Source organism: Poecilia formosa, unplaced genomic scaffold (genome assembly GCF_000485575.1).
Source record: "Poecilia formosa unplaced genomic scaffold, Poecilia_formosa-5.1.2 Scaffold189, whole genome shotgun sequence".
In the NCBI taxonomy this organism is placed as follows: domain Eukaryota; kingdom Metazoa; phylum Chordata; class Actinopteri; order Cyprinodontiformes; family Poeciliidae; genus Poecilia; species Poecilia formosa.
The window spans coordinates 412620-425679 of record NW_006800128.1 but is presented as its reverse complement, the minus strand read 5'-3'; the positions used below and the strand labels follow the sequence as shown (position 1 = coordinate 425679).

General features: G+C 38.4%; 3 protein-coding genes across 5 annotated transcripts in view; 1 reads left to right on the top strand and 2 right to left on the bottom strand.

Moving 5' to 3' along the window:
- LOC103147759 (A-kinase anchor protein 6-like) overlaps positions 1–617 on the bottom strand; it is a 13345-nt gene extending 12728 nt beyond the window's left edge. The window contains exons 1-2 of one of the 3 annotated variants that reach the window (XR_001663969.1): positions 471–617; positions 181–287 (exon numbers count right to left, since the gene is read on the bottom strand). The gene's annotated coding sequence lies outside the window, so the exon portion shown is untranslated. The other 2 variants (XR_001663970.1, XM_016678751.1) reach the window with 2 other exon arrangements.
- A 5156-nt stretch (positions 618–5773) lies between these two features.
- On the bottom strand, positions 5774–7669 carry LOC103147756 (uncharacterized). The gene is made up of 5 exons (XM_007566259.2): positions 7550–7669; positions 7029–7067; positions 6779–6872; positions 6489–6576; positions 5774–6395 (listed from the first exon to the last, which is right to left on the bottom strand). Exons 1-5 carry the CDS (start codon positions 7572–7574, stop codon positions 6036–6038), a joined length of 606 nt encoding a protein of 201 aa, XP_007566321.1. The 5' UTR covers positions 7575–7669; the 3' UTR covers positions 5774–6035.
- Positions 7670–7808: 139 nt separating this feature from the next.
- LOC103147757 (snRNA-activating protein complex subunit 1-like) lies at positions 7809–12420 on the top strand. The gene is made up of 10 exons (XM_007566260.2): positions 7809–8160; positions 8426–8576; positions 8667–8807; positions 8887–8991; positions 9324–9482; positions 10228–10281; positions 10763–10825; positions 11112–11250; positions 11613–11684; positions 11770–12420. Exons 1-10 carry the CDS (start codon positions 8030–8032, stop codon positions 11844–11846), a joined length of 1092 nt encoding a protein of 363 aa, XP_007566322.1. The 5' UTR covers positions 7809–8029; the 3' UTR covers positions 11847–12420.
- The last annotated feature ends 640 nt before the right edge of the window (positions 12421–13060 follow it).

Sequence of the window (13060 nt, the reverse complement as noted above, 5' to 3'; positions counted from 1 at the left end):
CAGCCAGATCCAGGGAGTCACCTCCATCTGCTGCTGTCCAGCTCCCCCCCCCCCCACTCCTGATTATGCTTCAGCATCAAACAGCTCAATAAAGCAGCATTCTGGTCAGGATTACAGACACACAGGCAAGAGTGCATTTCAGACATGGGGAGGGGAACAGAGCAAGTCAGAAGTACGTACCACATTGCTACTCTTCCTCTCCTTCATTCCATCTTCCTGCCTTCTTGTTCTGTTAAATGGTAGAGGAGTCACCAATCGGGGGTGCCTCTGATGAACTGACAGTCCAACTGCAGAGAAAACAAGATCAGGTTAAGAGAAGAAGGGCTAATGCTAACCAGCCAGCAGCTTAGCATGGGATGGTGAGATGGGAGGGAGGATGATGATGCGGCACCTTTCGGTGTGGAAACAGAGACTGAGCGAGAAAAAGGGAGAAAGGTGGTGGGGAAGGGGGCTGGGGGGCTCTCTGTTACCTTAGAGATCGAAATGATGTGATGGAGGAGGTGGAGCTGAGCTCTTATTGGCTGGCAGGGTGTGGTGGTCCCTTTTCTGAGAGAGGAGGAGGAAGATGACAAAGCAAAGGCAGGGAAGTGACAAGCAGCTGCTGCCCGATTCCCTAACAGAGAAAGAGCGAAAAGGGCCAATGATGCCCCCAACTGGCTGCTCTTAGAAGTGCAAACACTTAAAAAAATTGTTCAATGCATCATAGCAGCTGTTCATAACCTTCCTGTTAAAGGGGAGTTTTTCCTCTCCACTGCACCTCTCTGATGACCTGAGAATCCTGGAAGATAAGGGATAGGCAGTAAATAAAATTGAACATATAATCCAAACTGAAGAGTTTCTCAAAACTCTTTATTTTGTACTTTGTCGCCGAGACGCTGAGACATAAGTACGTGTGTACACATGTCCCATGTGTGTAAATACACATGTCTGTACGATGTATATTTATACACATCGTACAGGCATGTTTTTGTTTTGAAACAACAAAAATATTGTTTTCAAGCTTACAAAGGTAGAAAAACAATAAATAAACAGACATTCAAGAATAGCATACATTTCTTCAAATTTCTTTACAATTTTTCAGCTGAAATTTATTAAAAGTAGTTTTATCTAAAGTGTTGCACTTTGCTCTACTTATATTCAAACATGCTATTTGGACATGTTTTTGTTTCAAAACACTAAAGCTTTTGTTTTTAAGCTTGCAAAAAGTAAACCTATCAAAAAGATATTCAAAGAGACTATAGGTCTCTGCAAAACTCCCTCTGAAGTAAAGCTACATTTTCCAACTTTGCTCTACTTACATTCAAACGTGCCATACAAACATGGTTGTGTTAAGAGGATAAGGAAATAGCGCAGTTTACTCTGATTAGTGCTATTCCTCCATGACTACATCCCAAAGTAAATGTATAGACATGAAAAATGAAAAATTATTAGAATCTAAATTAAGTAGGTATAAAAATTGATATATAGATGATTCTAAGAGCACAAAGAGATGTGTGGAAATCGGAATATTTATTCCAGAGTTTAACATACATTTCCAAACTATTTATACAGCTGAGACGGTGGCAGTCATAATAAGCTTACAGTGAGTAGAGGAGGTTCGACCAGACAGCGTGGTACAGGTTCCAAAGCAGTAATAGAAAGTATTCATGGAAAAGGAAATACAAGATTTTAGAGGTGTGCCGATCAATCGGCCACCGATCATAATCGGCCGATTTCCGTGAAAAAGTTTATGATCGGTGATCGCCGATCACTGTCTCTTGTTGCCGATCACCTGTATCTCATTTGCAGCCTGCGTGTGCAGTTCTCCTCTTTCCTTCACACTGCAAGCGCGCAGCAGTAAATCCTAAGCAATGTGGTGTGGAACTTGAACGCTCTGAGAGTGAACAGGGAAGTTTGCGTGTTGCGGTGGAAATTTACCTCAGGGGTGAAGCACGTCAAAATGCATCAACACGACGAATCTATAATGTGACGTTTAAAAAACAAGCACTTGACGGAGTTTGGCTACATCGAGGCTCAACGCAGGAAAACAGGACATACGGAGCAGCCAGTAAAGCAGCGCACAACTACCAACACTCATCCGGGTTAGCATCACGGTCAGAAAGCTAAACAAATAACTTGAAAAATAATTTAAGTCTTCGAGCTGGCGGTGAAGATGCTGGTTCTGTTCTCGTTGTTGAATCGCCGCTACGCGCTACTGGTATTAATACTATTTCACAGACGTAGCGCCGTTTCTGCTCCACCTACAGTGAACTCTCACACCGAACCTCCGCTTAAAGCTGCAGCACGTAACTTAAAAAAAAAGAAAGATTTTAAATATGTATTAAAACTGTCGCTGTCCTAACACAAGACAGATAATCTCTGAAAAAATAATCGATCTCCTTCCTCCTCTTGTGTTCTGCAGAATTACTCCGCTCGGTCAGAAACAACCAATCAGAACCAGCGTTAAACAGCTAGCCAAGCTATCAGGAAGGATTGTTTATGTTGATAAAGTCTGCGTTTGACTTTGAATTAATATTTCCTTTTTTAATTGACATTATTTTATATAGGCATTTTTATTTGAGTCATGTATAATTTATGGTACTGAGAGCCTTAAATATTATTTTACTGATTGCCGGTTTTTCAGTTGTGCTTTTGACTGAATAGCTGTTGTATTGTGCCTGTACGTATTTTGCATGTTTTATGCCTAAATTAGGTGAATTTATTTCCATATATTTTTTTTTTTAAATTTTGTCAGATCACATTGTAGCATGTATACCTAAAGCAAAAAATGAACAGTCAATCCAGGTGATCGCAGAGATCGGCCTCATTGGAGGAGTGTTAGTTAAGTATATTAGTGATAGAAGCAGAAGGGAAGAAATGATAATGATAGATTAAGGGAAGAACATACCAGTTTAAAGGACATTTTATGCCTAATTTACAAGGGAAAAATTATAAATGTGAAGAATGTGGATAAAAAAAAATGTAGAACATGAATTGTAAAATATATGAATCTGAATGGAAGACACTGAGAAAAATAGTAAGAACAATAAGACAGATATGGAGTCTTAAAAGAATATTGGGAACTGAATGAAACAGAGGATATGTAGATTAAGGAAAGCATTATTTATTTGTCTTCATAATACGAAATTAAAAAATAGAATTAAATGGCTGTGAGGTAGTGTTGTACAGTAGGTGGCGATATGCAGCTTGAGGTTGTTTACGATGCACCATAATAGAAAAGAAGACGAAGAAGATGATAATCAAACAAATAAAGAAATAGTGATAGTTGTGTTCTTTGACATAGAAAAGGTGTATGATATGTTATGGAAAGAGGGATTATTGATTAAATTAGGAAAAACTTGGCATACGAGGTAAGATTTACAACTGGGTTTTAGATTTTTTGTTTGGTAAAGAAATATTAGTTAGAGTTGGGGCTACTTTCTCTGCTAGGTATATTGTTGAGAAAGGTACCGCACAAGGCAGTGTGTGTGTGTAGCCTAATTCTTTTTAATATTATGATAAATGACATTTTTGATGAGATAAGATGGTAGCATAGGGAAATCTTTATTTGCAGATAATGAGGCTTGTGGGTGCGGGGACATAATCTTATATATTTGCAGAAAAAGATGCAGGATGCCTTTTTGAAAGTGAAAGGTTGGGCAAAGAAATGGGGATTTTGAATGTCAATTTCAAGGATCCAAGTTATCTGTTTTTTATAGAAGGCATAAGGAAGTTAATTTGAATCTTTATAATCAGAAGCTTGAGCAAGTGAATAAAGTGAGATTTTAAGGTGTCATCCTTGATGAAAAATTAACTTGGAAACAGCATATAGAATCAGTTCAAAATAAATGTAAAAAAGTGAATGATTTGTTGAGATGTCTCTCTGGACAGGAATGGAGAACTTCAAGAAGTGCACTGTTGGGAGTTTATCAGGCTCTCACGAGATCTTCTTTGGATTATGGGTGTATAGAATATATGGCAGCTGCTGACAGTCATTTGAGAAAACTTGATAGTGAACAAACACAAGGTTTAAGAATATGTTGTGGAGCTTTCAGATCATCTCCTTTAGCTGCTTTACACGTTGAAACTGGTGAGCTTCCTTTAAGATTAAGAAGATTGAAGATAATGTGTATTGGGACATAATTATGATCATCCAACTAAGGCTGTGCTGCAGGACTGTTGGGGACATCATAAATCTAATTGTAATAGTTTTGGATGGATTGGGGACATAAAAGCTCAAAATTTCGGTTTGACTCGGTTCCAGTATAGTTTTAAGGTTTCACAATCCCCAATTCCACCATGGTTATTTATCTCACCAGAAGTTGATCTGCAATTGGGGGGATTTCTTAAAAAGGGAAAGACTCCACAATGGATTATAGTTAATAATTATTTTTGAAAGATTTAAAAATAGCATTATTATATATACAGATGGATCTAAAGATCCAAATAGTGGCAGAACAGGAACTGCTGTGAATATCCCACATCATAAAGTCATGATTAAAAGAAGAACAACAGATCATCTAGCAGTTTTTACAGTTGAATCATCTGCCATTATGTTAGCTTTAGAATAGTTTCTTGATAATAATATTAGGGAATAAAGTAAATGTATAATTGCATCATATAGTCAAGCTGCATTATTAAGTATAAAATCTGGCAAATCTTGTAGATTAGATTTATTATTAAGTAAGTATATATCAATTATTAGTTCAGGTACTTAATAAGAAATGTTATGTTTGTGCTTCAGATTCCTGCTCATGTAGGTACAAAAGGAGATGAAGAAGTAAATAGAGCCTGTTTCAGCTAAACGGGCTCTGAAATCATATATTGTTAACTTAAGTATTCCTTTAAGCAAAAGTGAGGGGAAATATATTATTCAAAATAAAATCCTTAAGCTTTGGCAGGAACAATGGGATAATCATGATAATGGTAGACATTTATACATAATTCAAAAGAATGTGGGGGGTAATAATTGTATGAATGGAAAGCGGAAAGAAGAAATAGTCATTTCTCAACTTAGAATTGGTCATACTAGATTTAATAGTTCTCTTTTCAGAGTAGGAAAACATTCTGAAAAAAGAATGTTTTCCATCTGATTATCATAATCAGATGGAAACAGTGAAGTATGTCTTATTAAAATGTAATAAATATTCAGAGGAACGTCAGCATTTAAGCATTTAAGCATGATACTAAATAGAGAGAATATTGTCTATAATAAATCTTTTAGGAAATAAATCAAATTGTTAGAAATCAATTAATTAAATTTTTTAAAAATACTGGGTTATTCAATCATATTTAAAGTATGTATGTATGTATGTATGTATGTATGTATGTATGTGCATACACATACATACATATATATAAATAAATGTTTATGGATGTGAATTTGCAATTTGAGGTGTATTATTAAATTCCCTCTGAGATCATTGATGGCCACACTCCAGTCTGGTAGGTGGCGGTAAATGCACCTTAAGTTGGTTNTTAATATATGTAAACCTCTCTGCACCAAAGTATTACCAGCATGACATTTTAATACTAAATTTTTGTGAACCATTACTTAATTTTGGATCACTGTGATTATAATCTAGTGATGCAGCAGTCGTCAATTGAGCCAGCCCTGTAACCTACTTGGAAGATGGAGTGGACAGTGAATGACAGCATCACAACCCTCTGCAGGCCACCATGTGTGATGCTTCACTTGCCATCCAGAAGAATAGTCACATGTCTCTGTTGCAGCACCCTATCCATGTTTCTGATCTTGCCTTAAAAGTTTTAGGCACACTGTCTTATTTTTTCTTTTTCTTTTAATTTTCCAGGAATAGGTCACTGAGGTTAATTCTGCAGTTTTTATTGTAAATAACGTGACATGCATTACTTAAAATTTGTTTTATAAAATGAACTGAACCAAAACCAAACAATGTAATTTAAAATATTTGTACTTATTTAAATTCAAGATGAAACTATTTCTATGGATCTAGACTGTACATCATTTTAATTTATTTATTAAAAGACATATTCATAGTCTTGAAAAGTGTTCAAGAAGTTTATTTTTTAAATAATTATTTCTCCGCTATTTTTTGCAAAATTGATAATAATTTGTCAAGTCTCTCCTTGCTCTCTTGAGCACGTCTATCTTCTGCTTCTCTTTGTAATCTCATATCTTCTTTTATTAGATCAAGAAGCTCAGAGCTTTCACTTCGCCTCTTCTGGCCTCTTTTAATAACACCATCTTCGTCTTCCTGTTGTCCACCCACTGCAGCACTTGACCCTGGAGTCTCATCTGGTAATGAGGAAATTAGAACAGGAGGCCTTATGGAAGGCCTCTGTCCTAAGATCTCATCCATCTGTACAAACCAAGGCCAAGTAGCAGCAGTGGGCTTCCCTTTCACTCCCTCTCCTGAGCCAGGATATTTGCAGTCCTATAGAATAAATGAGGAAAAAAGTAGTTGACAAATATAGCAATACACTAAACTCTTATTAGATTTATTTTTAAATTAATTAATATTACACACTTTATATTTCTTTTTAAGATTATCCCATTTCTTTTTGGCCTGAGACGGTGTCACTACATCCTGGAGACCCATCTTCTCTAGAATGGACCTAGAAAATAGAGAAAAATAGAGAGAAAATATTTTAATTATGAAAGGAATATTTTTTTTCTGAGCAACCCACAAAAAGCACAGTAAGCTTAGGTGTTGTATTATGTCGAATAAACAGAATTTGTTGACATGAATAGTGGTATCTTGAAAACAATGCATCAGTTTTCTGGATAGAGGTAAATAAAACTGTAAAGTTATTTTACCTCCAGGCTACTGTCGCAGAATTTTTGGTCCCTGTGAACAGGTGGCTGTTTTGGCCCCTGAGGGAGATGAAATTTTCCGTCTGCTCCTTGGTCCCTAAAAGAAATGGACAAATTAATGTAAAGTGACATGTCTTGATTAACATTCAAGGGTTAGGGTTAGGGCTACCAGGTTTATATGTAGATAAGTTTATATATACTTCTGCGAAAATACCAAAATATCACTAGTGTTTTTATACTGAGATTTACTTACATTTCAACATTAAGTCTTTATTGCGTTCGGTAGAGAAAGCTGTTCAAAAAACAATAATAAAAAACTACATTATTATCAAATCTCCAGTTATCAGTAAAGACATTACAGTTATATCTTAACTGAAATATACCTATTAACGCACTGTTATGGCAGTTAAGGACAACGACATATCAACCGAAATGATTTTGTGAGGAATAAAAAAACCTTTCAATATAGCCTATATTAATTGCGTTGTGTATGTATCTGTGTTTGTCTTGCATTCATCAATGAAAATCCAGTTGGATTTTCAAAACAGTCATGTGTTTCCGCAGTCACCATGCCAGCTGGTAACTGTTTAGCTGAGTTGGCTAATAATGTTACGGTAACAGAGATCACCGACAACGTCGGAGTGATGTATTTATGAAAACTTTTAATAAACCGAACATATATTTGACAAACTGGTACATTCTTGCGTATTTTTATTTTTATTTTTTGAGTAAATTTGATGTAAATTAAAATGTAATAGATACAAATTTACTTACAGCATTCATCACTGTCTGACGCCATTGTTGAGAATTCTGACCCGCAATGAATTATGGGATATCGTGGGCCATGAAGGATACACCGGACCCATCCTTCAAATCGGGGGAAAAGAAGGACGCATTTGAAGGATGCATTTGAAGGAGTCTTTGAATTCGGACAGGCCTTGTCGCCACGCTATGACGTAATCGGCCTTCAAATCCGTCCTTCGAAGGATGCAGACCCTGAATTCGGACACAGCTAATAATTGTAATACATAATAGAAAAGAAGAAGAAGAATATTTGCAACCGGAGATTCTCATCGGAAAGGTTTCAGATCGGTTCTACTTGTGAGAATCGAAGAGTCCATGGTTGAGTCTAGCTGGGTGTCACTGGTCCTGTCGGCCATCACTTCTCAATAGATTTTTATGAAACGTGACGGACTAACTTTTTGCTCGTTAATATCGGCTCTTGCTGCTCTTGGTTGTTGAATCCAGGGTGAGATGGAGTCCTACCGGAAACCTGTGAAATCAGACTGTGAGGCGTTACTCAGCCGCTTCCGACAAACACAGTCTGTCAGATTTGAGGTTTTCTCCAACATTTGGAAGGAGATGAAGTTCGTTCAGATCTTCAGGTACAGAAAACACTTTAATGTTAATGTTAAGACCGTTTACATCGAAGTGGCTGTCCCCAAACCTTAACAAGCATTTAGTGGACTTAAAACTTTTTTAGAAGCTAAGTTTTGGAAAAACCTCTAGTGGCGATTGTCACCTTATGTTATTAATGTAGTTAAGTTGATAAAAAAAAATTAATGTTCTGACAGGAGGTTGCCTTCCAAGCTTTCTGCCCCTTTTCTAGCTTTCAGGGTCAGTGTTTGTTGTTTTTTGTCCCAATGACAGACAGAGCCACAACAAGCGAGCCTTCTGCCGAATGGTCCTGGACGTAGCTTACTGCTACTTCATGCCCCCGTTCAGCTTCCAGATCCGTGTGGGTGGTCTCTACCTGCTGTACAGCTTCTACCACTGCCAGAACACCTCACCTCCAGAGCAGGTCGGGACTACAGTACACATCCCCTCTGTTTAAACCGCAGTCTACTCCTTTTTTCATCATATTGCCCTGTTGGTTCGTCTCTGGCTGCAGATCCGTGTGGCCCTGAAGGACTGGGAGGATGTGAGAAACTTTGAGAAGGAATCATTGGATGCTCAACACCTCGACGTTGCCTACATCTTACAACAGCTTTTGACTTGCAAAGCTTTCCTCTTCACTGCAATGCCCACTCTGGTGAGCAGTCTGACACAAACCCCTCTTGATGAGGTAAAAGGTTTCTTTTACACCGATTCTCCTCTTTGTCTCCATTCAGCTTCATTACAACAGAAAGAGGACTGAGGAGAAGCCAGAGCTTTGTGATGAGTTCATGGAACGACCATGTCGCCCCCAGGAACTGATAAATACTCAGCTGACTGAGGTGAGTTCAGAGTAACCAATCACCATCCAATAAGTTAAGGACCTGCTCACCCCCACCTGGCTTGGTTGGTCAGTGGAATCATGATGGGATTCAAAACAGGGTTGTTGTACCCCTCAGTCTGGTTTTTGGGCTTTTCCCTTTTGACAAAAATGGCATCCTTCATCCTTATTCTTCTTGCTTAAGCAGCGCAGTTCCCAGCCAGGATTCTGGACAGGTGTTGAAACATCTTGAAGAAACTCTGAGCTAACACCTAGTTGCCTTGGAAATAGGCCTGCTGTGCTCTGCCTCCAAAGATCAACTTTGCTTAAATGGTTTTGATTTGACTCTTGCAGGAAATGTCAAATATCCATGAGCTGTACAAAAATATGAAGGCATCCATCAGCTCCCAGATGTCCACAGCAGATGCTGCGTCTGTCAGCCTGATCCGTGATGGAATTGTGTCGGAGCTCTGCAGTGCTGTTATGGAATTCTACAACTGGCAGCAGAACAAGGTGAGCTTTCCACATTTAGTCACTTCTAACCCCTATTAGCACTTATTGTACCCAAAACTTATTGAAATCATTAAACATCTCATTGACTAATATGTTAGTAAAGCTTTAGGATAAAGCCAGTGTACTGTTTGATAGAAAATGGCTTTCTTTGTTTAACTTTGACTGTTTCACATTTCAGCATACACTGTAATTCATTTCTTTTTGTATGATTGTGTATCTGATACATTCAGTCTTCTGTTGTATTATATCTGCAACCTGAAGCTCCTTTCATAGTACCTCTTAATTTTGTGAAGGATAAAGAACCAACTAATGTATTTAAATATAGACATAATACTAATGGCAGTTATAGCAAGTTTTTAAGTTATTTGTTCATTCAATATTGTTCATTGCGTTTCCACACCAGGATGAGATTAAGAATACATGATTTTTTTATCTTCCACAAATATCAACATCCCATTGATAGAGCTCTTTCTTTATTTTAAAACCTACAAATAAAATTAAAATGGTAGTTCTTTTTTTTTTTTTTTAAATGATGGGCATGACTGACAGCACTAAGACCTTCCTCCTGACTCTGATTGGTTGTTTGTAGTTAACACTGGGAGGAGGCAGAGGAGTCCCAGAATGAAAGTGAATGTCTCCTAACATTGATCTTTAGTTGTCCAACATAACTTCACCCTCCATTGATAGATGCTTTAAAGAGAACTGCCAACATTTCTCAAATGGTTGTTGCCTTTTGTCTTGAAAGGATACAGTCGATGAAGCCCAGCCCAGCCAGGAAAGGATTTCATCTCAGCAGGAGGTATGTTTTTAAAATGGGTTATTGTTCATTCTTCTAAAGTTTGAAGAATGAGTTTAATATTCATGTTAGATGCTGTTAAAGGAGCCCTGAGGAGGAGACGACAAGTTTTTGTTCTTTACTAAAATTAACAGCTAATTAGTAGAGTTGCACCAATAAATCAGCTCCAGTTTCCTTAATTTTGGGAGATCGGTGATTAGCCAATTCTTAGATGTGAAGCTGATCTTATCCCCTGGTCTTATCTGTGTCAGCAAAGGTCTAAAAATCAGCCACTGCCCTCTTCTGCTCTGCAGTGAGAGGTTTGACTGACTGACCGGCCCACCAGGTCATGTCTGCATGTTTGCAGTTAACAGCAGTCACCCTGCCAACTCAGCAACTTCCTATATTTAGCAACATCGTAGACAAAACATTGGAATTGGTCAAATATCAGAATGACCAGGTCAGGCTTTTTAACCATCAATAACTGGTTGTTTTGTGTCCTCAGTGTTCCAACAGAGCCAAACTCCTGGCATCCATCAAATCTAAGGCTTATGAAGAAGCATCAGAGGTGTGTACTGTTCAGTATCCTTACACTGACTAATGCTCCAATAAATGATTTTTTTAATGTATAAAGTTTTTCTAGCCTTTGCTGAAACTTAACAGCAACTAAATTTTTTATTGATGATTTCATCTATAATGTTTGTAATGTCTTTTTCTGTCACAGTTTATGATATAAAATGCAACATATTTACTGAGTCAATAGTTTTTAGTATCTATTCATCTTCTGTAGCCTTTTTTAGGTAGAAGTATTTGAAGACAAAAAGAATGATCAGAAAATGTGATGCTATTTTCAGGCTGTAAAGTCACGGCGCCATCGTCAGGTGGAGATCGATTTACCTGCTGAGGAAGACAAATCCTTCCTGAAGCTACATCATTCCAGAGTGCCAAAGCCATCTCTCAAAAACAGAACTAAAGAGCAGATCCGTATGTCAGGTAAATCTGTCGACTTTCAAAATAAAATGAAGGTTAAATATTAAACAGAACTCTTTGTCCAAGTTGAGCAGAATAACTTTTAATCCAAAGCTTCTATCAACAACCACCATGAGCTCCTTTATCTTTATTAACTTTAGTATTTTTTGCATGAATGTTATAAATTATGTCTTGGTAAAAGTTGAAGAGGTGAAACATGTTTCACTAATGTACATTGTCGTCCAGGACATTCAGGGTCACATAGCCTAAAAACACTACGATGGTCCAGATCTGACCTTTGTACCCATCATAGCTGCTTACATATCTAGTGAAGGTCTTTTATCTCACATTGGACTGAACTAATCCTCTCTGGCTGCGTTTCCCAGGCAACATGGGGAGAGAAGCTGCAAGGATCACCCTGATAAACCATCTGGTTACCCTGGAGCCCGCTTTACAAGGTCAACACCATCATGTGTTTTAAATCTGCTGTCGGCTCTATCCATCTTAGTTCTGCCCTCTTACTTTCCTTTTTTGTCATTTCAGAAAAAATCAAAAATGAAAGAAGATTCAAGTCTTTGAATGAACATCTGGAGTCGCAAACAATCTCAACATCTCACTGATGTTTTTATCTGGTTTTAAAAGTTTGACTGTTCAAAATGAGAACATTTCTTCCATGTTAACTGGCTTGGAGGCCTGCAGCAGTGGTTCAAGGTTGGGCCTAAGGCACCATGTTGTCGGTGTGGCCCCCATTCAAGGCCGAACTCAGATGACCCTGCAGATCTGCTCTGCTGAGTTCCAACTCAGGAACAGTCCCATATGGACTGGAGTACCAGACACACATCAGGTTCAGAATGTAGGATTGGCTGCTTAGGATACATGAGCTTTGATTGGATGAAGAATTTGAAAGAACCAATCAGTACGTTTCCCTATGGGGATGGAGTCTCTCCTTTTCTTCATAGCTGACCGTTGAACACACCTCTGCTGCTGCTGCTTTGAAAAAACAAGCTTTTTGACTTTTCTAAGGATAGTCAGCTTAACGTGGTTGTAGTGTTTCTGTCCCTGGACTCTAATGAAAAGATAAAGAGAACTGGGAAGCTGCTGTGTCACAAATACTGAGAATTTATCAGCCACCCACACATTTATCTGTACACCTCAAAAAATTAGAGCTCACCTCACTGAGTGTCGGTGACAAAGTAGAAGAGTGTTTTTGTCCAGCTTTTGGACTTTGCGATGAGTTCACACAAGCCGAGCAAGTGCTATGGTGTAGCTTGGTGCGCGCATTGTCAGTGAATCCAGTTTATTTGTATTAATTTCAGTAACAAGGCAGTTCAAAGTGCTTTACATAACAACGGCATACATGTAACTAAGAAACCAGTGACAAACATTACATTTTGATGAGTGCCATCATCAAAATCATGAATACACAAATATGTTGATCATCCATCCATCCATCTTCTTCCACTTATCTGGGGTCAGGTTTCGGGGGCAGCAGCTTCAGAGCCTCAACTGGCTCCTCTCGACGTGAAGGAGCAGCGGCTCTACTGAGTCCCTCCTGGATGACCGAGTATCTCTAAGGGAGAGCCCAGCCACTCTGCAGAGAAAACTTATTTCGGCCGCTTGCATCCGTGATCTCGTTCTTTCGGTCATGACCCAAAGCTCATGACCATAGATGAAGGTGGGAACGTAGCTCGACCGGTAGATCAAGAGCTTCGCTTTTTGACTTGGCTCCCTCTTCACCACGACGGACCGGTACAGCGCCCGCTTCACGGCATACGCTGCGCCAATCCACCTGTCTATCTCCCGCTCCCTTCTTTCCTCATTCATTAACAAGATC